The sequence below is a fragment of the Malaya genurostris genome, chromosome 1 (assembly GCF_030247185.1).
Source record: "Malaya genurostris strain Urasoe2022 chromosome 1, Malgen_1.1, whole genome shotgun sequence".
Taxonomy (NCBI): domain Eukaryota; kingdom Metazoa; phylum Arthropoda; class Insecta; order Diptera; family Culicidae; genus Malaya; species Malaya genurostris.
In genome coordinates, this window is record NC_080570.1 from 42,105,459 (window position 1) to 42,129,967 (window position 24,509).

Consider the following 24,509-nt stretch of genomic DNA (forward strand, 5'->3'; position numbering starts at 1 on the left):
TCTCTGAGCGTATCTTTTTCCAAAAAATCATCTTTTCTGTAAGTTTTCAATCATTTGGTTTCTTCAATATATGTGTCCACTCAGCCATTGGAAAAACTAAACTATTTCGCTGTTTCTCGTGATTGTTTGAAATAATTTTAAATACTTTTAGTCCACGAAGTTTCAGCAATTTATATTCAAACTCTTAAAATACAATATGGCGACTTTCGGTTTGTGGAGATTCTTTCAAATCGCTATATAACTTGTATTTTCTAGACGGGTTCGAAAAGAAAGTTTTTTAAATAACGTCATATTGAAGATATGTTATGGATTTTTCTAATTTGAATAAATTTATGAATGGATTTTAATATTGGTCTTGTCCTCTACACAACCCTGTTATTTATTACTCTCGTGTGTTTCGCCTTATATCTTTAGAATTCTGCAAGTAAAGCATTGAAAGTATGCAAAATTCACATAATCAATTAACTAGTACCAAAGACACCACATTAACAAGATATCCAGCTCTCACAATTCCCGAACAAATGATTGGCCACATCCTTTTTTGTGAGTATGGCGCCCTCAGGCGTGCCCGCATCGAATCTCGTACATAGAAGTAGGGAAGAGAAATGTCAAACACGTGCGCGCGAAAATAGCAGCACTGCGCACCCATACAATTGACATGATATGTTGAATGTGATGCCGTGCGATGGCGTTGCTGAACTGAAGATTGATTTCGTTCCAAGCTGACAGGGTCTGCTGTACCTAAAATAATCGATATTCGGAAGTGTTAAAAAGGTACGTCAGTCTTATTCGTATTCACGTCATCCATATCATATGCTGCTGACATTACCCACCCGCCTTTTTAATTTGTTAAAATCATTCGTACAAAGTTAGTACCCCCTTCAATCAATACATTTTGACACTGATTTCATAACTCTTCATCAAAAAGCAGTAGAAATCTTGTGTATTGCTCAAATTAATCTCGGAAATCATAAACACCTGTTGCACACCCGCCTTAAACCGCCTAAAACTGTTCACATCATCGTTGTTAGCCACGCACGAAAGTTTTAGCTCAGATCCTGAGAGCGACATTGAAAAATATAGGCTCGGATTTAGGAGACAGACATCTCGCGAGAATGCACCCGTCACAACCACTTGATGGGATTGTCTCTCACCGTTGGCAGTCGATGTAGGTACTACTTTCGCGGCCATTAGAACTGCCAATCTTCCGTGCGGTGGTCTGTTTCGTTTTAGGATTGGACCGGGATAGATCGTTACGCGGTTCTTTCGTCAAAGTGTCGCGTGAGTTACTGCGTGTGTGCAATTTGTACTGGGGATCGTTCAGCAGAAATGCTGTTGATATTCATCTGCATGTGATTGGCGTTTGTGGCATGTGTATTCTGAGCTTGTCTTGCTGAAGATACTCGAACCTTGGTGAATCTACGCCAGCAACTCCTACGCGCGTGCGTGAGTGAAACATTCAAGACCGTTTCGCACCCGTTATGGACCATCATTCATCAACATCCCCTTAAATTTTCCTTCGGTTTTTGACCAAACTGTGCAGTCGTTGGATAAAGCATGTTGACGAAGGCAACGGTGATGTGTGAATTTAAAAATAACCGCATATTCTCTCGTTTCTACAAAACTGTGTACCGATCTTGGATATACGGAGCTAATATTCGCATTTTCTAGGCAAAATCTCAAATCTGCCACTGGTACGGCAGCAGTATTCATTTCTCCTACTCACCGAGTTATCGCGGCTGTGAGAGTTACAGACTGATCTACCTCAGTATGGACCACTAGAGCCGCATTCGCGCAAACAACCTGCCGAACTTGCCAACCAGGTAGAGGTCGCGCAGGAGTTTCCACATTTTCATCACTCGACGACAGTGACTAACTCGAAAAATAAAAAGGAAGAGTGAAATTAATGGTTCAGTCTTATTTGATTCTGAATGCGAAACCTACTAACAGACTGATTATATGTACGGAATTTCTAGCACTAATGTGATAGTGAAGGATAGGACAGAGTATTTCGATTCTTTTTGAATCACAAGAAAAAGAAAAAGAAACCAACGAAACGACAGTACGAAAATATAAAGAAGAATCCGACAAAAATTCAAAAGTTTGAGCACTGTGGCATTTGCGACCTTCTGTGTGTGCTGTGGAGAGTGAGATTTTCAACCCAAGAATATTCAGTGCGACACGGGTACTCAATGAAAATACTATTTTTCGTTCCATTTATCCACGACAAAACGAAATAGGAAAAATCCGATCCCAGTTCCAGCATGCCGCGGTTATCAGTGTGGGTCCTACTGGGACTTGCCCTGTTCACCCTTTCAGTGAATGGTAGGTTTGCTGCGGAAAGTGTTATTTTTTTTTTTGCAATCAATAATTATCCATCATTGAGTGTGATTCGGTGGAAAACAAATCAATACATCGTCAAATTGCATATTCCGATGATCGACTGCGCCTACTACTGGCTCGATCGAGCATTCCGTCATCGATCCGAGCGGCTTCGGTTAGGCACCAGGTTAGACGTGATGTTGACGACAGTGAAAATATGAAAATAAAACCGCTTATATAATAACTGTTATGCAATGGTGGATCCTTGAAACGAAATTTTCAATGGGACATCAAAAGACAAAATAAGCACGGAACATACATAATGTGAGAGTTTGGCTAAATAACAGCGAGGTAAGGTTGGTGAATTATTTTTAACGCTTACAGTGCGAACCGTTAGTGCAGTCACTGTTAGACAGATGGAGTGGGGTTGATGATTTGTTTTGCATTTTTTTTGACGTTAGTTTCTCAGTAAGGAATGGAAATAGATTGAGTTATTTTAAGAGCAAAACTGTCAGATATCTTATTGAGTATTTTACAATTGTATTACAAGACTAGTGTTACTGGCAAATATGAAAATTAGGAATTAGAAAATACGAATAATTTGTGATCCATCAATGTCATTTCCGATTCCTTGTTTTCTTGAATAACTTTGAATGAAACGGAAAACAAGAATTGGTTATGAACCTTAGAACCTTCTTTAAACAATACTGTTTTGCACTGATTTTATAACAAATTTACTCTTTATCAAAATGTTTTGTCGAATAGCTCATTTCGGATATATCATTATTTATATTGCAAATCAAGTGAAAAGTTTTCCTCATTTATCTATTTACCCTTAACGTGGTTTCCAAATGGCTTAGATATTGTCTATTTCTGTAGCTGTGGCAATAATCGGCAATAGAGAAATAAAAAAAATCTCACATATCAATGATTCGATTAGTGTTTGCGTGCGGCATTAGATCACAGAGACTGTGAGACTGAAATTTGAATAACTCTCTCTAAGCTAACAGTTTCTGGTTTTGTTTAATCGGGTTACCTTTGGAGTTGTGTTTCGTCATTTCAAGAATAGTTCAATCACAGAATACAGATATACAGGCACGAACGTTTTTTTTAATCCTGTGTAAATTGCAAATTTGCTATACGTTGGAAACACTACTGCCACCTACTCGGCTTTCGCCGCGATCTTTCAAAACGTTCCACTACGTTCCGAAACGATAACAAAGTCCTCCTGCCTGTTATAGAAATATTTCAACTACAACCATTTTAACACTTATCGATTTCCCTAAGTGATTAAGACAATTTTATTAAATTGCACGAAAACTCGATTGGAATAAAACAAAAATAAACTTGTCATTTTAACAATCAGCAAAATAAAAATCTAGCGTGAAGTGAATGTCGCACCACAAAATTGTAGCTCATGTGAAAGTGACACCCAAATCGTGGTGGCACCTTCTGTCAATCGTGGTGACATCTGCAAGTGTTCGCCACGCTGATTGAGCAAATTTTACCCACAGTTAATATGTGAGCCTGATGTATTTCTGTGGTTCAATTGACAGAGCGATTTCCACGGATTGGAAAAGGTTGCGAGTTAAGAGCCGTCCGTAATTTCCTTCTCCGAAGAATCCATCTTTGAAACATGCATTTTGACCGCATTAACCACTTCTTCAGACGTCAAAAGTCATTGACCACGCAATTTATTTTTGACGTGTGGTAATAAGTAGAAGCCGTACGCGAACAACTTTACTTGGATTGGACTCGAAAGTAATTAGAACAAGTTGGTTTAGGTCGCACGATCCCCTAGTTATTAGCAGATGTGCTATGTACCTTATCATTTTCCTGATGGGAAGAAATAAAAAAAATGAGCATAGAAATTAATTGTATATTGGGTAACGGAGTATGACAGCACAAGAAAAGGCAGCATTCCCGAAAGGAAGCTCAACAGTTTTCAGGTGCCAAGATACAAATTCAATATTGCCAAAATACAAATCTTAAAAACATTTGGATACACTCAAAGATTTTAAAAAAGCGAAACGTTTCTGCATATTCTCCCAGGAATTCAAAAAAATATTCGGTATACCATGACGGATGCCAAGGTAATCTGCTAAAACCTTTTAAGCTCAATACACCAAAGATTAATTCACTCCTGGAAGAATAATGAATTCCTCTGACTATAGCTTGACATTGGGTGAGAATCAATGGAATATCCTTCAATTTAAGCTCCCCTTGCACAGACACAATTATGTATGAGAACCTTTGAAACCCGGATACGTAGTTGAGTCAAAGCAAGACAATTACATCTTCGGCACGCAGAATCACCATGTAATAGTTGATTTTGCAATATTCAGTTAGAGCTTTGACAAGAATATAGCTACGATACTTTTATACTTCAATAGACTTCAGACGTTCACAGAAATTGGTTTAAATGATTTTATTTGAGCGAAACTTCATCATCAAGAATCGTCAATAACTGGTATGTTTGGATAAATACAGCCCAATGACGAATCTTTTGCTTTATCCAACTACTTTCCAGTGTTAAATCTAGTTCGGGCTCAACGAAATCATTCGTTGCATCAGCTGAAATCTTCGATTTAAGTTAGATTTGCGATTAATAGATTCGATCTGAGTGTTTTTAAAACAGCAAGACTATCGGAACAATCATAAATTCGTTTACCACAGATTCTCTGCTGAAGTGCCGCTTGTACCACTCACAGAATCGCGTAGATTTCTTCTTGGAACACAGTGCAGTATCCACCAAGTGAATGAGACTGCTTTAGTCTCATTCCACGATAGTAGACACCAGCACGACCATCCAACAGAGAACCGTCCGAATAACAAACTATGTGTTCATTAATTTGTCTCGTTCTAAATAAACAGACAACCACTGGTCAGGAGGATAATATCTCTCACTGACTACTTTGAAAGAAAAGCTGCGTGTGAGTGTTAGATCACCAGGAGCCAGTAAATACTCATCCCAAGTAACCGTTTGAGACTAGAAGCCAGTCTATAAGGTTACTGTTCCAAACGTCGGTAACCTTATGACGATAGACATACGATCATGCTTAAACAGATTAATAATTAAGAATATTGTTTTTAAAACACCTGTAGCGATTTGATTATACGTTTCGTCTTTGACTGATCATTAAGTCACCTATAGTGGTTTAATGCATAGGAGTGCCACTAGAGCAGCAGTAGGAGTTGTTGTGATTGCTCTTTTCATCGCCATTACGACCGTCATTTGGAAATAATTTAGTTTGGACTGAACTGACGCAACTTCTTCTTGCTGCAACAATCCAAGACATCGATATGCTAAAGTTAATCTATTAATGATTATATAGATCCATTTAATGTATCTGGGTTTGAGTCCTCATATTTTTTCTAAAGCTTGGCTACATTGGCCGATACCATGCAAGCTCTTTTAATCCTAAAGTCAATGTGAGTAGACCAATTCAATTTTGATTGAAAAATCTAGAATCTATAAAAGTGGTGAAGAATTCCATCAAAAAAAACTTTCAATAGCTCATTTGACCGATTCAGTTACTATTTTTCGAACAAGGATCCAAGAATCGTAACAACTTGAGAAAGTTTTAATACCAGCTCGCAGTGATGACATCTTGGAAGGGAATGTTAAAAAAACAGTTAAGTACATCACCTTCATTAGGCTAATACTCTTCATATGAAGTTCTCAAGAAGCCAACATGAAAATGCTTCGATTTCGAAAGTAACTTCGTTGATACTAGAGACATCTGTGTAAAAGCGTTTCGTATCATTTCGCTCAGATGATTGAAGGGATTATGGTTCCTAGAGTGCCTATAACCAGAGTGAGGACTTCTCATTCGTAATGTTGGCAACAATTCCAAACATTCCATTAGCTTTACATTGTAATTGACAGTTCGTTTGCTCGTTTGGAACTGGAAGCCATCATTCCAAACGAACAGTTGCCGTCACTCTGATTATAGTCACTCTAATGATTCCAAGCTCTTAGTTTCCTTAGGCTGTTCGCAACGCGGTGATGTTCTGATCTGACAGACTGTCGTATAATTTCAAACTGTCAAAAATAAAACTCGAGCATTAGAGCAAATTCAGCAGCTGCAAGATTCATATGGGTGGTCTATAATGTAAATGAAACTGAAACAAACGTATCTCCAGCAATCCGTTTTAGTTTTATTTATTCGACCAGTTCTACTGTCAAATTTGAAACTGGTATACATTGCCGTTCTATTTTTTCTATATTTGAAACACAGATAAAACGCTGCTGGGGCTGCCAGTTTATTTTGCTATAATTTCTAGATTTAAATTTTAAAACTGACATAAATTATGCATTTAGAACTAGAACACTCCTGAATATGCCCTTAAGCGCAACCCGAAGATTTAAAATCTGTTCTATAGATTTCTGTAAATGTATTGGTGTTGTGTCTATTCACTATGAACAAGTAAACTAAATTAATGATTTCGTAAACAATGTGAATATTTTACAGAAACTTCTAGAAGTTTTGAATCATAATGAGCTAGAGTACTTCTAAATGAAACTGTATTATTCAGTGCAAACTATTGAAAGCTTATACATATTGATCATTTTTGAAATGTTATTCGACGCTTTGACATCTCGTCGATTTGACGATTTCGTCCAGCAGTTTTAAATCTGTTTCAAATTTGTGCTCGAAAAATTGAACTAGATCTCAGCGTTGAACTTGACATGTTTTAGTTGTGTAGATCATATTTTTCTTCGGAAATATGATTCATGATCCAAGAGTACAGACAGAGCCGGCTCAGGATTCATTTTTGGAATCATTCGAAATTTATACCAAATTAAATGGTTATAAATCATAAAAAGGATCCTTTATGGTTTGAATCCTTAAGGGCTGAGGCCAGTAGGTCGCATAAAACCACGTGGCTCGCCTGGCGCAGCCCTTTTGAGCCGATTTTATTTCACTCTCATGTTAATTATCTAGACATTGTCAGGATAGATTTTTGATCAATGCTTTTGAAGGCGAGATATTCAATGAACAAGTTAGAAGTTCCCGTTTTCAGCTATCCAATTCTTCCTTCAGAAAAAAGACTTTCTCGACCGCTAAAGTCAAACAATCATTCTGAAATTTTCACAGAATAATGTAAACTAATTTTCTAAGAGATTGTGTGTTGGGTTTTTTATATTCGTTACCGTTTCTGAGAAAATTAAATTTGAAGCGTGAAAATAGCCCTTTTAAACGCCCTAAAACACACTGGCGTGTGTCTCTCTCTTGATCTTGGTGCCCGCCTACTACGCCTATGCCTTTATCCGGCCCTGGCTAAAGATGCTTCACCTTCTGGAGAAGAAGTCTGGACATAGTTGCTGTACGTTTATGATGAAGATCGGTTTGTGTTACTCTAACCATTATCGATCAGAATAATGTACAATTCATATCCCAGCATTTATCATACAAAACTAGAAGACACAAAATATATTGACTTAAAAGTCATGGATTCTTTTTTGATACTTGAAACATTTAGATGTCATGAGTTGCAAAGAAACATCAGAGCTTCGACTAACCAAAAGCTCCACAATTGCTTAAAACAGCAACTATTTTGCTGCTTAAAAAAAGTAAACGCTGAACTTTCAAGATCTTAAAAGTACCGAACAAGTTTCGCGTGAGCTTTCTCGCTGCTTAAGAAGACATGTGGTAATTTTTGATAGCTGGAACTACAGAACAAGTTCGGCGTGAACTTTCTCGCTGCATAAAAGTACACATAGAACTTTTGGCAACTTGAAAGAACTCGTTCCGTGCAAACTATCTCGCTGCATAGAAGCTGATCAATGCATTCTACACTCAAAACAACTATCACATCATAGTTACTTTAAAAGCTATGTGCATATTTTCCAGCCTTTTTCTCATGTAGTTTTTTATTGGCTTACATTTAGTAGCTACTTAATGCATAATTCAGTAAAAGTTATGTTTTTCATAGATAAAATGTAGTGTATGTTCATATGACTTTTGCTTACTAGACCGACTACTGTTAATTTCAACATTAATCTCAATTCATCTTATGATTTGTTCACACTTCTATTTAAATAATAAAATTCATACCATATCCACGCAACCAGAAGTTCGACAATTCAGAACTAATAGACTCAAGAGGCACGTTCCCCTAGTTATATGGATTATGGAAATTGCAAAACTAGTTCCGCGTGAACTTTCTCGCTGCTTAAGAAAAAAACGTGGTAGTTTTTGACAGTTCGAAATACAGAACAAGTTCAGCGTGATCTTTCTCGTTGCTTAAGAATACGCCGGGTTGCTTCCGGCAACTTGAAAGTACAGAATTCGTTCCGTGTTAACTTTCTCGCTGCATACAAGCTGAACAATGTATTCTAGAAGTAGTTTAAAAATCCGCTCGGTTGCATCGTGCGATCTATTAAGTGTGTATAATTATTTAAAAAAAAACAGGGCTGCTTATAATTCTATTCATGAACTTAGTAAGCTGCTTATGTCAAATCAGTCCCTTTTATCCGAACTTTTGGTTAGTTGGGTAGAGGCAAAACCCAAGAAATTACGCTCACGACTGCAGTCATCGGCACTTTGATACACTTTGACTTGGGAGCTCCTATTTTTGTAGTATTTTGCGACATGGGACAAGAAACCAGTACAATTAACAATGCTTGATTGAAATAACTACAGCGAAAACCAGTTGAATTATTTTTCGAATCTGTGGTACATTTATTCTCAGCGGTAATGAACTGAAATTTAAAAATAGTGGGAAGTATAAACTTTTTCAAGTGTCAATTTAATTTCTGCAGGAAAATTTTAAAAGACTCCTGTTCACTTATAATTCTTTAGAAGAAAAACCCCTTTGAACCGCTCTACTACAATGGCGCATAGATAATACGAAGCTACAAATGTTTCAAGATTATATTTCCTTAGCCGTGGCATTTTGCATTAGGACTTCACCAAGGCTTTGTTTTTGAATCTAGTAGAATATTATGAACCGAACGAAATATTTGTATGATGCTTTTCTCACCAAGAAATCAAAGCAACATCATCTCGCGTTCCTATCTTTGGCAATGGCTGTGTCGATCCGTATTACGTTAGCAGTTTTCGTGGTGGCAAATAGACATCTACACTTTAACGACATTTAGATCTGTTCCCTGTCATGCAGAGGTCGAAGAAGCAAAAGCTAAAATTGCGTGACGAAAACGACCAAAAATCCATATGGCTGAGCTGTAAAGTAGAAGACAGACGGAACAACCACATTGACTTGATGGAAATAGATTAAACGCAGCGCCACTGTTAGTAACTCTATGATCCATGTCAAGAGCAATGTTTTGTTGCATGCGAATTTTAATTCCCGAAAACCGGGCGACCTGTCCAATACTGTGATGGCACTGTGTTTCCGTTCGGGTCGAATTTCTTCTAATAATGCTTTTCTCATAACGTGTAAAGATGTCAAAATTCAAAATAATTCCCTAGTTTTTAGAAGCAACGTTTCCATTTGGGAAAATTTTGAAAATAATTCACTCTTGAAATTATAAAAAAAATTGTTAGGAAATCAAACCCATGTCATGTGCATTCCTTGTGTAATAAATTAAGGAGGGTTATTTGCTTCCTTACATTATATTTTGGCTTACATATTTACATTTTTAGTTTGGCATGGCTTTGCAGTGACTATTTTTATGCAAACAAGTTGATAAATTCATTCTGTCACAATTACCTGCAACTAAAGTTGACTAATGTTCTTGAAACGGTAATTTTAGCTGCTATTTGATAGCTGCATTCCTAGCGCCAACGATATAAATAGCATTAACATATCTTGTCTTACGTTCACACTAGACAGTTAAAACGTGTTCGAAGGGTATCTTGATGACATTTTATTATAACGTATATTTTGGCTCAGTAGTGCGAATACCGGGATGACAAGTGAAATGTATTTAAATACAAACAATTTATTTATTTTGCACATCAGTTTTTGTGTTATTAAGATTCCATCTACTAACCGAAGAACTTTTCAAACGAACTGCAAACTTTCAGTCAAAATGATAGAGTGACTCCATTACTTAGGCTACTTTTCAATGCAAATGCAAATAGATGTTAGATTTTGAAATTGTGTCGAACAAAAAAAATCGTCTATTTAAAAAACTTAGCCACACACATGGAATGTTTTTCAGTTTTACAGAAAGTGTACTCACAGTTGACGGTTCATTTTATAGGGTGCTGGTCTTATAAGCCAGTCATTGAATGTTTCCACAAAAGGAACGTGATAAAAAGGTTTTGCGCCCCGTGAACCCCGGTGAACGACCAATAGGTTAAATTCGGGGAAAAACAAATGATAGTAATAATGATAAGGTTGTGCTTTGTACTCAAAAAACTAGATAATCAGATATAAAATACATTTTCAGAAAACATCAGTTTGATACTCAAAATATTCGAACTTTGTGTTTTAGGGCATGTTTGCACAATTAACAACCAATAAATAAATAAATTCAATAACCTTAAACCCAACGCGGATTGGGAGAGCCATGTTCTCAACATAAATCAATTCAATCTTGTAAGTGAAAAATAAACCGAGCATTGCGTACAGTGTATGCAGTTGTCCGTATCCGAACGGAATGGTGACGTCACGATGTAGTGACGCATCAGCTGACACTTTTATTGACCCTCGTGGGAGGTGGACTGAGATTTGGCTCAATGCCACGCGGCACATGTTACGCACTGCACCTATAGCCGTTGACAGCTAAAAATAGTCCAACCGACACACGTTTTCCACCACCGAATCCCACTCGTTGATTGTTTCAATTAGTCTACCAATAGTTGAGGCAGCTTGTCTACACTAATCTTACCTACTCATTGACAGATCCTCGAGTTAAGGCAGACGCTCCCACAGAGTACGAATGCCGGCCGTACATAGAAAAGGCCTTACAAGATTTAAAAGGAGAAAGTGGTAAGTTATTTCATTTTAGTTACGTAAGTCTGATCTAAACATTGTGTTATTTAGTAGAAACAACAGCCAGTCAAGAACAAGAAATAGAGAAAACGATCGAAGAAGAACCCAGCAGTACGGAATCACCAATAGATGTAACTAGCCAGGAGGAAGAGGAAAACACTGCCGCTGAGGAGACCAGTATTGAAGAAGATGTTCCAGAATCTCAAGAAGAATTAACACCTTCAGAGGAAGTACAAGAGGCGCTGTTTGACGAAAGTCAGCCTGAGGACACTAGTCAGGCAAACGAAGAAGAAGAACAGGAAGAAGAAGAAGAAGAAGAAGAAGAAGAAATCCAAGAAGTGATTACTTCGGAAGAGACTGATATTCAGGAAGATGAAGCCGTCGCTGACAGCGCTCAAGATGAGGAAGACGATGAACAAGAAGACCTAGAGGACGTAGAAGAAGATCAAGAAGCTCTGGAGAACGCTGAAGAAGAAGAACAAGAGGAGTATGATGAGGAAGACAATGAAGAAGTTGATGATGGAAATGCTGAGGTAATCAACGAATGTCACCGGCAATGAAAGCAAAACGTTTTACCGCTGCTCGTCAAACTATCGAAGACCTTGCGTTTCCGTAATCGTTTGCCCAGCGCCTACCGCTACTGTTTCCATTGCTATTGAAAAAATTTCACTCATTTGTGCTTTTATCTGCCTCCAAAAGCTAATCACGTTTACAGTCATTATGTTTCCAGGTTGCTTCCTGTCTCAGTGTAAGCCATAAACAAAGCTTATTTGCTTGCTTCCGTCCATACTTTTATCATCTCTTCACCTTCCAACTCCCCGCCAAAACTGAGTTGCATCATTCAATAACCAACCAAGTCCACGTGAGCTCAAGGCCTACTCGACTGATTGTGATTGTGTGACGGTGAAACGGTTGAGCTGCTATGCGGGTTGTAACTTCCGCGTGTAATTGATTGAACTTTCTCCGTAATATGCCCACCCAGGAAGAGGAAGATGTATCTGCAGAGACTGACACAGCAGATGAATCGACAACCGACAGTCAAGAGGCTTTAGCAGAAAACGAGGATGACGAAGATGAAGATCAGGCGGTTGACACCCAAGAAGACGTTGACGGTGAAGATATCGAGGATACTGAAAACCAATTAACGGATAGTCAAGAAGAGAACACTGCTGACGATGACATTGAAGGTTATGAAGAACAAATAGAAACGGATGATGATGATGACGATGATGGAGATAGAGCTACAGAAAGCGAGGAAACTGCAATAGATGATGAAGATGATGAGCAGACAAGTGAACCAGAAGACGACGAACAGGCAGAAAGTGAGGAAGCCACCGCTGATGATGACATTGAGGAGAACGGCTATAAAGGCGAAGAAGATTTAGATGAAGTGAGCACCGCACTGCAAACTAAAATTAGGACGGTAATGACGACTAACAGACTTATGACCAGGAAGTTAGCAATTCAAACCAAAATCAAACTAGTCCAGTTGACGTATTTTTGGAACGGTAAACTCAGTGGGGTCACAAGAAAACACTGTAGCCAAGATCAGTGATTTCCAAAGTGGTTCAATATCGACTTTCAGCGCGTGGAACACAGAGGTATGGCCAGCGCTGCCAACTATACCGATTTCTCGGTATTTATACCGATTTTTGGACTCGATACAGGAATACAGATATGCTCTCTCAAAATACCGATATTTCAATTTTCATACAGATAAATACCGATTTTCAGTTTTTGTGTTGGATTCCATAGGGGTAAACCAGGTCGAGCGACCTTTTTTTTTTTTTTGGTCGCAAAATCAGTTTTCGCACTAAATTGATGTTTGATTTTTCGAGAAAGATATTGTACAGATAGTTTTTTTCGCCAAATACAGATTTTTGGAAAAAACAGTTGACAGCACTGGGTATGGCCTAAGACATTTCGCTTCGCTGTTGCTCTCTGTTGTATACATATCCAGCTCGAAGTGTATTCCGACTCAAATCTGCAGACGAAAATCTTCTTTTTGAAATTCCTTGTGGATTCCAGTAGGAATTCAAATTCATTTTATGAAAAAAAAAAAAACATTTCAGAAAATGCAAGATACCATTTTAAAGCTGAAAATAACGCGCAACTTTTTTTATTTAGACAGATTTGACATTTGATTGTTCGGAAAATTTCTGCGACAGATTTTCGGAGGACATGATTTTCGGCTGTTTTTAAAAAGTGGCTGAGTTGTGAACCACCGGTAAAATCCAGATGAAATTCAGGAAAATTGAAGCGAAAAAATCATAATTGTTTTGATATCGAAAAGAGCATTCATTTACAGGAGGTTCGATTTTGGGAATTTATTTTAGAGATTCCGTTTTCAGTAATTTTAGGAATTTTCTTCCGATGGTTTTGAAAATGTTTATTGTTTTGTCTTGTTGTGATTGGCTGATGATGGCTGTGTCTTTTCCTCCGCTGTCTTTCCTGCTGACTTCAACTTTGTTGCACAAATAGAGTAAAATTGAAAAAATTCTTGAATTCAAGATATCTAATGATATTTGACAGCTCTGATACAGCCACCGACATGGTTCACAACCCAGCCATGACTCAATTTCGTGTAACGTCAAAAACAAAATCAATACTGAATCGAAAAATATTATCAGAACACTGAAAAAATATGCATAATACTTAGCTTTTTGACACAAAGTCAGCCACTTGGATAGAACTTTAGGAACAATAAAAAACTATTCGCGATCGAATGTCAATACCACGTCTGCAGTTGTCACAAGTAATCTGTTAGTAAACTTCTGTGCAAGGATGCCAGGTCATTTTTTCAAAAATCTATGATCAAGTCTGTACAAAATCTGTGCACGTTTCCCGTTACATTATAGCTGACCGGAAAAATTTTTATGAGCAAAACCAAAAGGTCTCGCTACTACCAACCGATCTGTCGAATATTCATTTTTTCTCAGTTGGTCCTAGCAAATTGAAGACTCATTGCCAGTCTGTGATCGATTCCAGAAATCTGAGCTTTTTTTTTTAATCTCTGCAGAAAATTGAAAATCTGTGAAACACAGATTAATGGTTGAACCTGGCATGTCTGCTTCTGTGCAAAAAAATTGGCTCAGGACAAAAAACTAGCTGACACAGACAGCTGGCAATACTGGTCAATTAGGGGAAAAAAGTGCTAATGGTTCACTACCCAGCACGGTTCATAACCCAGGCCTCTCCTCTATAAAAAATGATAATCCACAATAAAATTTAGAGTTTTCCGGAAGTACAGAATAAAAAAAATAGTTCATTGAAACTGTTAGCAAAGAAAATAACAATTGGACAGTTAATTTGTATACAGTAATATTTCACTGGTAATCAATAAATTAGTGTGTACACAGAAAAAAATTATGAATTTTACAGGTGACATAAGTCTACATACAGTATTTCATTCGTGCCGAATTTTACAGGTTCTGAATGTAAATTGCACTCGGCTACTAAGTGCCGCTGTATGGGTTTATATGTATCAATTATTCATTAGGTGGCATTTAATTTTCAAATCACACAATTTTACATGTTATTGAATATAAATTTGTGTGAAAAACGACACTCTCTTTATAATATGCATCTTATAAAATGTAAAACCATAAGATTTTTTCGAACTGTGTAGGAGATATGTTTGATATCCACGAACAAAAACATAAAAGTAGAGTTTTCATGCTCAAATCCAATCACGTTTATATGCATGTTAAAGTAGGAAAGTATATTCTGAAATAATGATTATTTTAAATGGTTTTCTCTGGAAATGATGCGCATTTGTATTCGAACAACGAAGCTGAAGATTACGAGAATAATGATGAAGACGATAACGAATACGACGACAAAGACTAGGTGACAACGGTGTAGATGAAACTTAAGAGAAGTTACAGAACCGACCTCTAATCCAGACAAAATTGTCGAACAATGACTGTTATCATTTCGTGTTTTGGCGGGGAGAGGAAACAAAATCATTAGAATTTGATACAATTTGTCAGATTATAGTGCTGTTGCTTAATTAGATTGATTATTATTTATTTATAGAAAGTCGAGAAAACTGAATCTGTAGAAGATGAAAATCAATCAGAAGCAGAAAACACTGCTGATATTGAGGCAAGTCAGGAGGTGGAGCAAACATCCGAAGACAGCCAACAAGAAGAAGTAGATTCAGTTACGGCCAGTGAGGAGGTAGTTGAAGAAGAGATAAGCGCAGAGGTTGCCAAAGAAGTTAAATCAGAAGAAGTAGTCACTGAAACTTCTGATGAGACCGTGGCTAGTGATACGGAGGCTGTTGAGGAGAGTGTTGAAGAAGTTGCTGCAGTTGATGAAAGTGCAGAAGTCGCTGAAGCTGTCGGTGATGAAGAAGCTATTGTGGAAGTTGTTGAAAAAGTTGAAGGTCAATCTGAGGAAGCAGTGCAAGTTTCAGAAGAAGTGGAGAAAGAAGCTGATGCTCCAGAGGATAGTGCTGAAAAATCTGATCCGCTTCCGGAGGAAGACTTACTACTGGTAATGAAAATCATTCTCTATTTTTTCCATAAGCACGCTCTTTTCAATAATGTCGAATAATCGTCTCAATTCCTTCCCTTGTTACATTTCCTTATATTCTTCGTATCTCACTAGGAGTACGAAATTCCATCAAACCTTAGAGATACTTCGCACATTTATGAGTTGCTTAACATCAATGAAGAAGCAACGGAAAAAGAGAACGCACTTAACAAAGTCGCCGACGTTATCCTACGCGACTTGAAGAAAATCTACGATATCGCTATCAAACCCCTGGAAACTTTGTATAAGTATCGTGACCTTAGCAACCGCCACTTCGGCGATCCGGAAATCTTCTCCAAACCGCTGATTCTCTTCATGGGTCCATGGAGTGGTGGCAAATCTACGATACTCAACTACCTTACCAAAAACGAATACACTCCCAATTCTGTGCGAACGGGTTAGTAACATTGTTCGATCGATATTGTTGTTCAAAGTAATAAATATTTTATTTTATTATATTTTAGGGGCAGAGCCATCTCCTGCTTACTTCAATATCCTAATGCACGGCGAAGAACCGGAAGTGTTGGACGGTACTCAATTGGCGGCTGATTGGACCTTCTCGGGGCTGCAGAAGTTCGGTCAAGGCCTACTGGATCGCCTCCGTGGACAGAAGCTACCAAACAAACTTCTTGAGCGGGTACGTGATAATTGACGTACTTTGTGCGATTACTCAACGCTTCCATAACGTCTTCTGATCATTCACAGGTTTAGAAAAACAGCCATTGTTGCAAAACTCAAAAGTCTTGTTCAAAGCAGTCGTTGAACTGACATTCAAAAAAGAAATGTCAGTTTATTTAATCCATTAAAAAAAGATGTTTTTCTCACGAAGATTTATCTAGCCATATCGAAGAAAACTACTTTTTCGTTTTTTAACAATTGTTGTTTTCCTAAGATTGTTAGCAGAATCATAGGTAGTAAGGTTAAAGTGCGACTTATGCTCATCGTCCGCTGCCGTCAACGTTAACGGAGAATCATAGTTATATTAAAATTAGTTTAATCCTTTCCTCGTGAGTGTATTTGTGGCGCGCTTGGCAGCTCTCACTAGCTTTGACGTTTCGTTGGTGAACGTCTACGTAATAATAGCATGTATATTTTGTTGATGTTTTGTGCCGGTCACATATGTTTGATGGAACAGTTATTTAACCTTTTACTTGAAACTTGGTACGCGATCACCTCAAGCTAGATTCCTGGATTCGAAAAATTTCAGATTTCTGCGAAAATTATTCATAGCTTGAATTTTTATATATGTGTTTTCGCGTCTTGTGTCAAATCAGAAATTGTTCATTATTCATTCGAGATAAAATGTTGGTATCGAGTAAAAGAGAATGATTAGAAGTAAGAGGGCTTAAGTATTCCTAAAAGATTTACTAACGGTCGGTAGGACTAGATGTCATTCTTGCCTGGAAAGTGACATTTCCAACTTTTCTCCACTTACCTCTAGTAAAATCGAGTTCAAATACAATAAACATAGATTGTGTATACGAAACAATTAAATAACGAATCAACAAACTAATCAATATAATATCGCGACAGTAGCAGCTGTTTGTTGCGTATTAGAAAGGTAAGATTTGACATTTATATCACCGAGTTGAACGCAAAGAAGAGCATCATCACGCAAGCATGCTACAAAAATAGATGTTCTCGGCCAGGTCTATTTTTGCATCTGGGCGTGTGCTTCGTTAGTTGGCTGGTTTGCGGACTAGGTGTGTCTCGCGTAATGACCTTAACAACAATGTTCTCGCTGACTTCTGGCATATTGTCTAAAGCTATCTCTATCTGGTTTTAGAATTATTCACCAATAATTCCAATACCAAATTATACACATAATAAAATTATCATTTACACTACTTTCACTCTATACTCTGTATTTCATAGGTAAACATTGTTGAAATTCCCGGCATCCTTGAAGTGCGTAAACAAGTTTCTCAATACTTCCCATTCAACGATGCCTGTCAGTGGTTTATTGATCGAGCCGATATCATATTTCTGGTGTACGATCCTTCTAAGCTTGATGTAGGCCCAGAAACTGAAGCCATTCTAGACCAGTTAAAGGGAAGGGAATACCAGGTGACAGACATACCTGTTTTACTATGTTGAACATCGCACTAAGTCAATTTTATTTTCAGACTCGAATTCTTCTTAACAAAGCTGATCAAGTAAAACCAGAAGAACTGCTCAGAGTTCAGGGTGCCCTCATCTGGAACATTTCACCACTGATGTCTTCGGCCCAACCTCCAGTCATGTACACTGTGTCTCTTTGGTCTAATCCTTTCGAAACAGGAGCGCCCGTTCGACTTCTGCAAGCTCAGGAGCGATTCCTGCTTCTTGATCTTGGTCAGGCAATCGAAAAAAGAATTGAAAACAAAATTGCTAGTGCACGTCGTTTCGCTGTAAGTTGACACTTTCGACACTTTTGGAGTTATTCCAGCCTAACTTGCTTTTGTTACAGGTACGTGTCCGCAATCACGCTAAAATGGTAGACTGCTACTTGACGACCTACTACAACCACAAAACTCTTTTCGCAAACAAGAAATACATTTCTGAGCAGATCATCGGAAATCCACAGCAATATCACATCTACGAGGGTCTATCGACATTGACCAATATTTCCCGATATGATTTACCTGATCCGGAGGTGTATCGTGACTTCTTCCACCTGAACCCACTATACGAGTTCAAGAAACTATCGGAGACATGCACTTACTTCCGTGGTTGTCCCATCAACAAACTGGATATAGCAATCGCTTACGATCTACCAGAACTAGTCGGGAAGTACAAGAAGTTGGCTGAATCGGCCTTGGACAAGCTGAAGGTCCCATCAGCTACTACTGAATTCGGGCGAGGAAAATCAAGCAGTTGAGTGCAACACAAGACACGCGGGCGATGCGATCTCAATCCGAGCGCCCAATGTTTATTTTCTGTAGCATAATCGTTGATTTTTTGTTTCCCGCAATTATTCATTTTATTAAAATGAAACTATAACTTTAGCTGTAGTTTGCATTACACACAGATATACAAATATTTGCAAATTGTTTACTGAACTGACCATACGATCGAACTACATCAATTGAAACCTGTCATTTATATCGAAGCATTAGACAAGCTACACTATAATTTATGATTTCTAAAATCGAGATTTCCTAAGTTTTTCTAGTAATAAATGATAGCTCAGAAATGTTCGCATTCTTAATGTTCAGCACTGTACCGATGAAATGAAGCAACTAATACTGTTGTCAACATTTATGCTTTAACAACGGCTGATGCTAGTAATTCAAGCTTTTCAAATACTATGTAGAGGAATCGATGTAGCCTCAAAGCCCACAAACAATGAGAGATTACGATATGGAAAAAGGCAATCAGCAATCAATAACAACAGATGCTTAGAAGTCGGAAGAACTACAAATGATTTAAAACAGATGGTAACAATATTGGTCATCGATTTGTTAATTAAATTCAAATTATAACATCATTCAATTTTTACGGGCCCTCGACAGTAGATCGATTGCAATGATTTAATTAAACAACTCAACAAAAGTCATGTTTCCACACGCAGGAATTAAATAGGAAATAAACAAATTTCAAACCGAACGAACATTGTTTTGCCTTTCTCTATTGAAGAATCCAACCAACTCTTTTGCGATCGGTGCGCTGCCCGAGTGGCGAGCTTTGAACTAAGCGATGGTGATAATTTTCAGATTTTACTTGAAGATTCGAACAAAATGCAGGGTTTTTATTATTTTCTTATAAATCGAATACTAACATACAAAAACGTGTGAAAATTTGGTAAAAAAAATCGATCATTAATAATTCAGAAACTTTCCGTGGTATGTTTGATTGATATTTATGAAGAAACCGTAAGATGAAATATCAAATTCGAGAAAGTGAGGTTGGGTACTGTTTTCATATCTGGGATATTGTTTGTTTTTTGGGTTGGATGTTGAGATTAATTGATAAATTATGATCAAAAGTTTTATGACTAGTCTATTTACTCATGTTTTATCATCTAAATCAAATCTTTATGTGAACGGAAAATTTCAAATTTCATCCGAGATTGTCAAGAGTATAGGACAATTTGAAATCATATGTTTGATGACAACACGTGGATAATCGTTTTTCTTACCCATATTTGTAAGGTTTTGCCATCTGCATTCTTTCAAACTCAAGTAAATTGAAAAAATCGTCCAAAATTTTTCTAAATACATGGGATATGCCAAAACAATCACCATAACGCTATCTCGTGGTGACCACGCTGATTGGATTGTTCAATAGAAAGGTATTTTTTGTAATAAAATCGATGATTGTTATCCCTTTTGATTTTCCCTCTCTTTATGCAAAGTGTAAAAGTCAGTCGACTTGTACGCTGTTCTATAAGGGTCCTTGAACGAAAACGAGTAATGACATTCCAAATGTGCACGAAGATTACATCATTACTGCCCATTTACGTTCAATAAAAATGACATTCCTTGGTAATAATGATATTATATATTGAAGAATCCAACCAACTCTTTTGCGATCGCTGCGCTGCCCGAGTGGCGAGCTTTGAACTAAGCGATGGTGATAATTTTCAGATTTTGCTTGAAGATTCGAACAAAATGCAGGGTTTTTATTTTTTCTTCTTATGAATCGAATACTAACATACAAAAACGTGTGAAAATTTGGTAAAAAATCGATCATTAATGATTCAGTAACTTTCCGTGGTATGAACTGAAAATTTCAAATTTCATCCAAGATTGTCAAGAGTATAGGACAATTTGAAATCATATGTTTGATGACAACACATGAATAATCGTTTTTCTTACCCATATATGTAAGGTTTTGCCATCTGCATTCTTTCAAACTCAAGTAAATTGAAAAATTCGTCAAAAATTTTTCTAACAAAACAATCACCATAACGCTATCTCGCGGTGACCACGCTGATTGGATTGTTCAATAGATCGTGGATCTGACGAGATAATATAAAATAATTCAGGCACCGTTTTCATTTGAATTTGTGTGCGAATGACTTTTTGAATGCTCGAGTTTGTTTACTGAAGTTGTTTGACAATTCAGCAATTACCGAACGGTCGGCCATCAATTCAATTACCGAACATTCAGTTGTTGAAAATTCGATAAAAAATTAACAAATTCTGCGAAATTTTCTAAGTGTGTAGGATTTAAATCCTTTGTTCGGTAAAACTTTTGCGAAAACTTTCGGCAATCAAAAGAAATTACGAAAATTATTCGATTTTTCTGGTTGATCAGTTTTACACATGTAAATTACAGTATTCTGTAAATAGATATACAATTCATACGGTAAATCTGAATTGTCGCCACATATATCGTTCGAGGGCAGTTTTTGTTGGTCTCGACGGGTTGTGCAGTGTTCTGGAAGGCGCTCATAATTCCGGTCAGCCGGAACACTGTTTTTTTTCTAGACATTTTTATTTATTACCATAGCCACGACTGATTCGAAAAAATTGAATTAGTTCAAAAGGAAGACTTGAGAATCTAGGATCTATCCAGTAAGTATAATAGCTGCAAATTATGTTTGATTATTTATCAAAGACCCTTTCCTGCTTTCACTGTCGGGAAATCATTACAGGTATGTCTAAGAATTATTCGACAATTGGCGTTTAGTCCGAATTGCATATTTTGCAATTGTTCGTCCTCGAAACATAAGTATTATAACATATATGTTTTGTATATTAATACAAAAATAAAATAAAATCTCGATTCCCAATTGGATGTTTACAATTGCCAAGTACTTGGCGGAGCAAATCTCGGCAGTTATTTTTCCGAGATTCAGCGAAAAAAAAGTGTGTATCGGAGAATCTCACACGCCATTTTCTAGTTCTATGCTAGGACAGGACCAGACAACTGGCTTCTTTTTCCAGAAAAATATTTTTCTTCTTATTCCGGTTGCTCCCTGCTGTAAATAATAAATGCCTCGCGATCACTGTTGCCAGTAGAGATAATTATTCATTCTGAAAACTTTCTCCCCTTATAACATGCAATTATATATCATTTGAAAACACATAGACAAATGTTATATCGGTCAAAAATATAGCTCTGGATTCATTTTGATTAGATGTTTGTTTTGAAGAAAACGTTTAGTTGAAGTAGCTTAATAATTTTTTTCTAAAACACTCAATTTTTGCAGCTTTATTAACTAAAGTATTCAACATATTCTATTTGAGAAAAATAATAACATACAGAAGTATCCAAAGGTGCTATTCTCAACCAACATAATCAATATTCTCGTCCATATCACACTTCGTGATTTCTGGCTTTCTCTTTGTATCATCCAGTGATTGTTAAATGTACTCGTATACTTTCCGCATTGACAGGATTTAAAAAAAATTGAACTTAAATCCTATTGAAATCAATAATTTTGAAAAGATGACCCGAAAAATAAAATTCCAATATCAAGCTACATTGTTACCGACGATACTGACAACACTTTTTCTACCACCCTGCAGTAATCTTGATTTCAACAACTTGTACTTGCTTATGTCAATTTCAATAAATCACGAGCTGGTCCGAAATTGGTCCTAAAAGTGGATTAACAATTGTCAGGTCCTGTCCTAGGTTCTATGTTACCTTGGTATCGAAACAGTCAAACGAAAATGAATTCAATTAACATTTTATTTCAATTCACTTATTTTTTTTACATTCGCGCTCTCAAACTGTTCTCTGGTTATCAGTTTTCCTTTGATTATATCACATTGTTCCGGTTTGGGCATCACAATCGCAATATATCCTTCGCCTTCTTTTGCAAGCAAATTCACATCCTGAACGACTCTATGATTTACTTCTACTAGTTTGCCTTGCACACATGACCGAACTTTGAACACACTGCCATCGTTGCAGGTGATCAGCGCTAGCGTAGAATCTGCTTGGACGATCATACCGCCACTTTTTTTCTTTCCACTGACGTGATTTTGGCTGCGATCAACTTTTCCTACCTCAAACGAGATTGACTTTATTCCTCGTCGAAAAGCTTCGTGTTCTGGTGCTATTCCAATCAAACATATTCGATTTGAATGAAAAAGTACTTGGTGGGGTTCAGTTTGTTTGATAGGATGATCGGAGTAGTAACGAGTGTAGAAGCGATCTACTATCGACGGATAGTCTTCGACAAAATCCTCGACAATCGAAGGGACGGTTTCGCCACAGATTTTTTGCGAATCTTCCTTAAATTGGTATTGTTCTAAATCGGCCATATTAAAAACAGAAAATTAATGTCTCGCTTCTTGATCCTTCTCCAGCTGACGCATTCGCTCACGAACGCGTTGTTGTTCTTTTCTAGCTTTGTCTCGGTTTTCGCGACTACGTTCAATTCGTTCGTTTCGCAAGCAGTCAACAACGTTTTGATCAAATGTATTGCATACACCCACAAACCTGGCAAACTTTCTCTGAAATTAATAGTTTAGATTTGATAGACGAATTACCAAATTAAATACATACTTCAGCGTGACACTGTTTCAAAAGGTTAATTAGTTTATTACACTCAGGTGTGTGTAGATGCGGAGATAAGTCGGAATGCATCACTTCACTTATTTCTAAGATCAGCAAAACTTCACTCTAAATTCAGTGAGATTGTGTAACAAGTCTGTAATTTTCATCGGCATATAAATTCAGGATCAACACCAAGATTGTCAATTTAAAAAAAAAACTATTTGGAACACGTTCAGAGTGTGCATTGAAATACTACACAGTTAAAATGAAATACATATAACCAATACACTAAGGTGAACCAGACCCTGTCAGCTTGGAGCGAAATCAATCGTCAGTTCAACAACGCCATCGCATGGCATCACATTCAACATATCATGTCAATTGTATGGGTGCGCAGTGCTGCTATTTTGGCGCGCACGAATTTGACATTTCTCTCCCCTGCTTCTATGTACGAGATTCGATGCGGATTCGCCTGAGAGGACCACACTGAAATGAAAATCTTATTTATATTAATTAGATTTGTCATATGAATCATATGCAGAATATAATTCATAGAAATTATATGGAAACTTATAATCTTTATTTAATGTGTACGTCAAATCTAAATGGACGTTATCATAATGAAAGTTATAAAAATATCCCATATAATTTATATGGAAATCCGATGAAAGTCGTGAATAGTTGTGTCCTCGACATTCATTAACTGCTCCAGACCATTTTTTCAGGAAGTTCCGCATCTCAATGTAATTTTAAATCGCTGACAAGACAGCTCATCCAACTTCGTTCAAGGATATGCGTTAACGGACCATGAAATATATATCCGGTACATTTCATTACTCTATCTGTCTAGTAAGACTAATTTTTTTATTTTCAGTCTCGGGATCTCACTTCTCTTTCGCAAATATCATGAGGTGCTCCCTTACCGAATGGAATACTAGTAAAGCTTGAATCCTCAAAGAAAAGTAGTTGGCAATTATCTGATATAGGTATGACTTCCATTGAAAGTTATATATATATATATATATATATATATATATATATATATATATATATATATATATATATATATATATATATATATATATATATATATATATATATATATATATATATATATATATATACTGAAAATAATTTTCTGGTAGATACGTTAATAAAGCTTTTTTCCAAGTTACTATTCTGATTAATAGTAAATTTTACAAAATTTTTCTTCGATTAAATAAAGCAATATTTGTAAATACTATGAACACCTTTCGATATGAATAGTCGATTTTAGTATAGTCTACATTTAATCTAAATCC

At 36.9% G+C, this 24,509-nt stretch overlaps 3 protein-coding genes and 1 long non-coding RNA gene across 8 annotated transcripts; 1 reads left to right on the forward strand and 3 right to left on the reverse strand.

Moving 5' to 3' along the window:
* Positions 1-286: 286 nt before the first annotated feature.
* LOC131438093 (uncharacterized) lies at positions 287-1,830 on the reverse strand. The gene is made up of 3 exons (XR_009230885.1): positions 1,727-1,830; positions 473-741; positions 287-418 (listed from the first exon to the last, which is right to left on the reverse strand). It is a non-coding gene; the product is annotated as an uncharacterized LOC131438093 (long non-coding RNA).
* Positions 1,147-19,359, forward strand: LOC131438061 (sarcalumenin). 5 transcript variants are annotated; one of them, XM_058607862.1, is made up of 11 exons: positions 1,147-1,281; positions 2,241-2,325; positions 11,143-11,229; positions 11,284-11,765; positions 12,215-12,622; positions 15,271-15,732; positions 15,847-16,168; positions 16,236-16,408; positions 17,647-17,838; positions 17,898-18,161; positions 18,221-19,359. In XM_058607862.1, the coding sequence occupies exons 2-11, from the start codon at positions 2,265-2,267 to the stop codon at positions 18,629-18,631; spliced, it is 2,862 nt and encodes a 953-aa protein (XP_058463845.1). In that variant the 5' UTR covers positions 1,147-1,281; positions 2,241-2,264; the 3' UTR covers positions 18,632-19,359. The 5 variants fall into 5 exon arrangements, with proteins under 5 accessions (XP_058463845.1, XP_058463852.1, XP_058463837.1 ...); XM_058607869.1 differs by lacking the exon at positions 1,147-1,281 and adding an exon at positions 1,854-2,147; XM_058607854.1 differs by lacking the exon at positions 1,147-1,281 and having other exon boundaries at positions 1,854-2,325.
* A 3,022-nt stretch (positions 19,360-22,381) lies between these two features.
* On the reverse strand, positions 22,382-22,973 carry LOC131438097 (protein Abitram). Its single transcript, XM_058607904.1, has one exon. It carries the CDS (start codon positions 22,971-22,973, stop codon positions 22,395-22,397), a length of 579 nt encoding a protein of 192 aa, XP_058463887.1. The 3' UTR covers positions 22,382-22,394.
* A 15-nt stretch (positions 22,974-22,988) lies between these two features.
* Positions 22,989-23,425, reverse strand: LOC131438105 (COX assembly mitochondrial protein 2 homolog). The gene is made up of 2 exons (XM_058607916.1): positions 23,218-23,425; positions 22,989-23,165 (listed from the first exon to the last, which is right to left on the reverse strand). The coding sequence occupies exons 1-2, from the start codon at positions 23,296-23,298 to the stop codon at positions 22,989-22,991; spliced, it is 258 nt and encodes an 85-aa protein (XP_058463899.1). The 5' UTR covers positions 23,299-23,425.
* Positions 23,426-24,509: the final 1,084 nt, after the last annotated feature.

What these genes read in the sequence shown, in the direction of transcription:
- LOC131438105 (XM_058607916.1), bottom strand. Translation starts at nt 23,298, where the DNA reads ATGCATTCCGACTTATCTCCGCATCTACACACACCTGAGTGTAATAAA. An exon ending in TGAAACAGTGTCACGCTGAA is followed by an intron (nt 23,166 to 23,217) that starts GTATGTATTTAA and finishes TATTAATTTCAG; the next exon opens with AGAAAGTTTGCCAGGTTTGT.
- LOC131438061 (XM_058607862.1), top strand. Translation starts at nt 2,265, where the DNA reads ATGCCGCGGTTATCAGTGTGGGTCCTACTGGGACTTGCCCTGTTCACC. An exon ending in AGATTTAAAAGGAGAAAGTG is followed by an intron (nt 11,230 to 11,283) that starts GTAAGTTATTTC and finishes TGTGTTATTTAG; the next exon opens with TAGAAACAACAGCCAGTCAA. An exon ending in GCGAAGAAGATTTAGATGAA is followed by an intron (nt 12,623 to 15,270) that starts GTGAGCACCGCA and finishes ATTTATTTATAG; the next exon opens with AAAGTCGAGAAAACTGAATC.
- LOC131438097 (XM_058607904.1), bottom strand. Translation starts at nt 22,973, where the DNA reads ATGGCCGATTTAGAACAATACCAATTTAAGGAAGATTCGCAAAAAATC.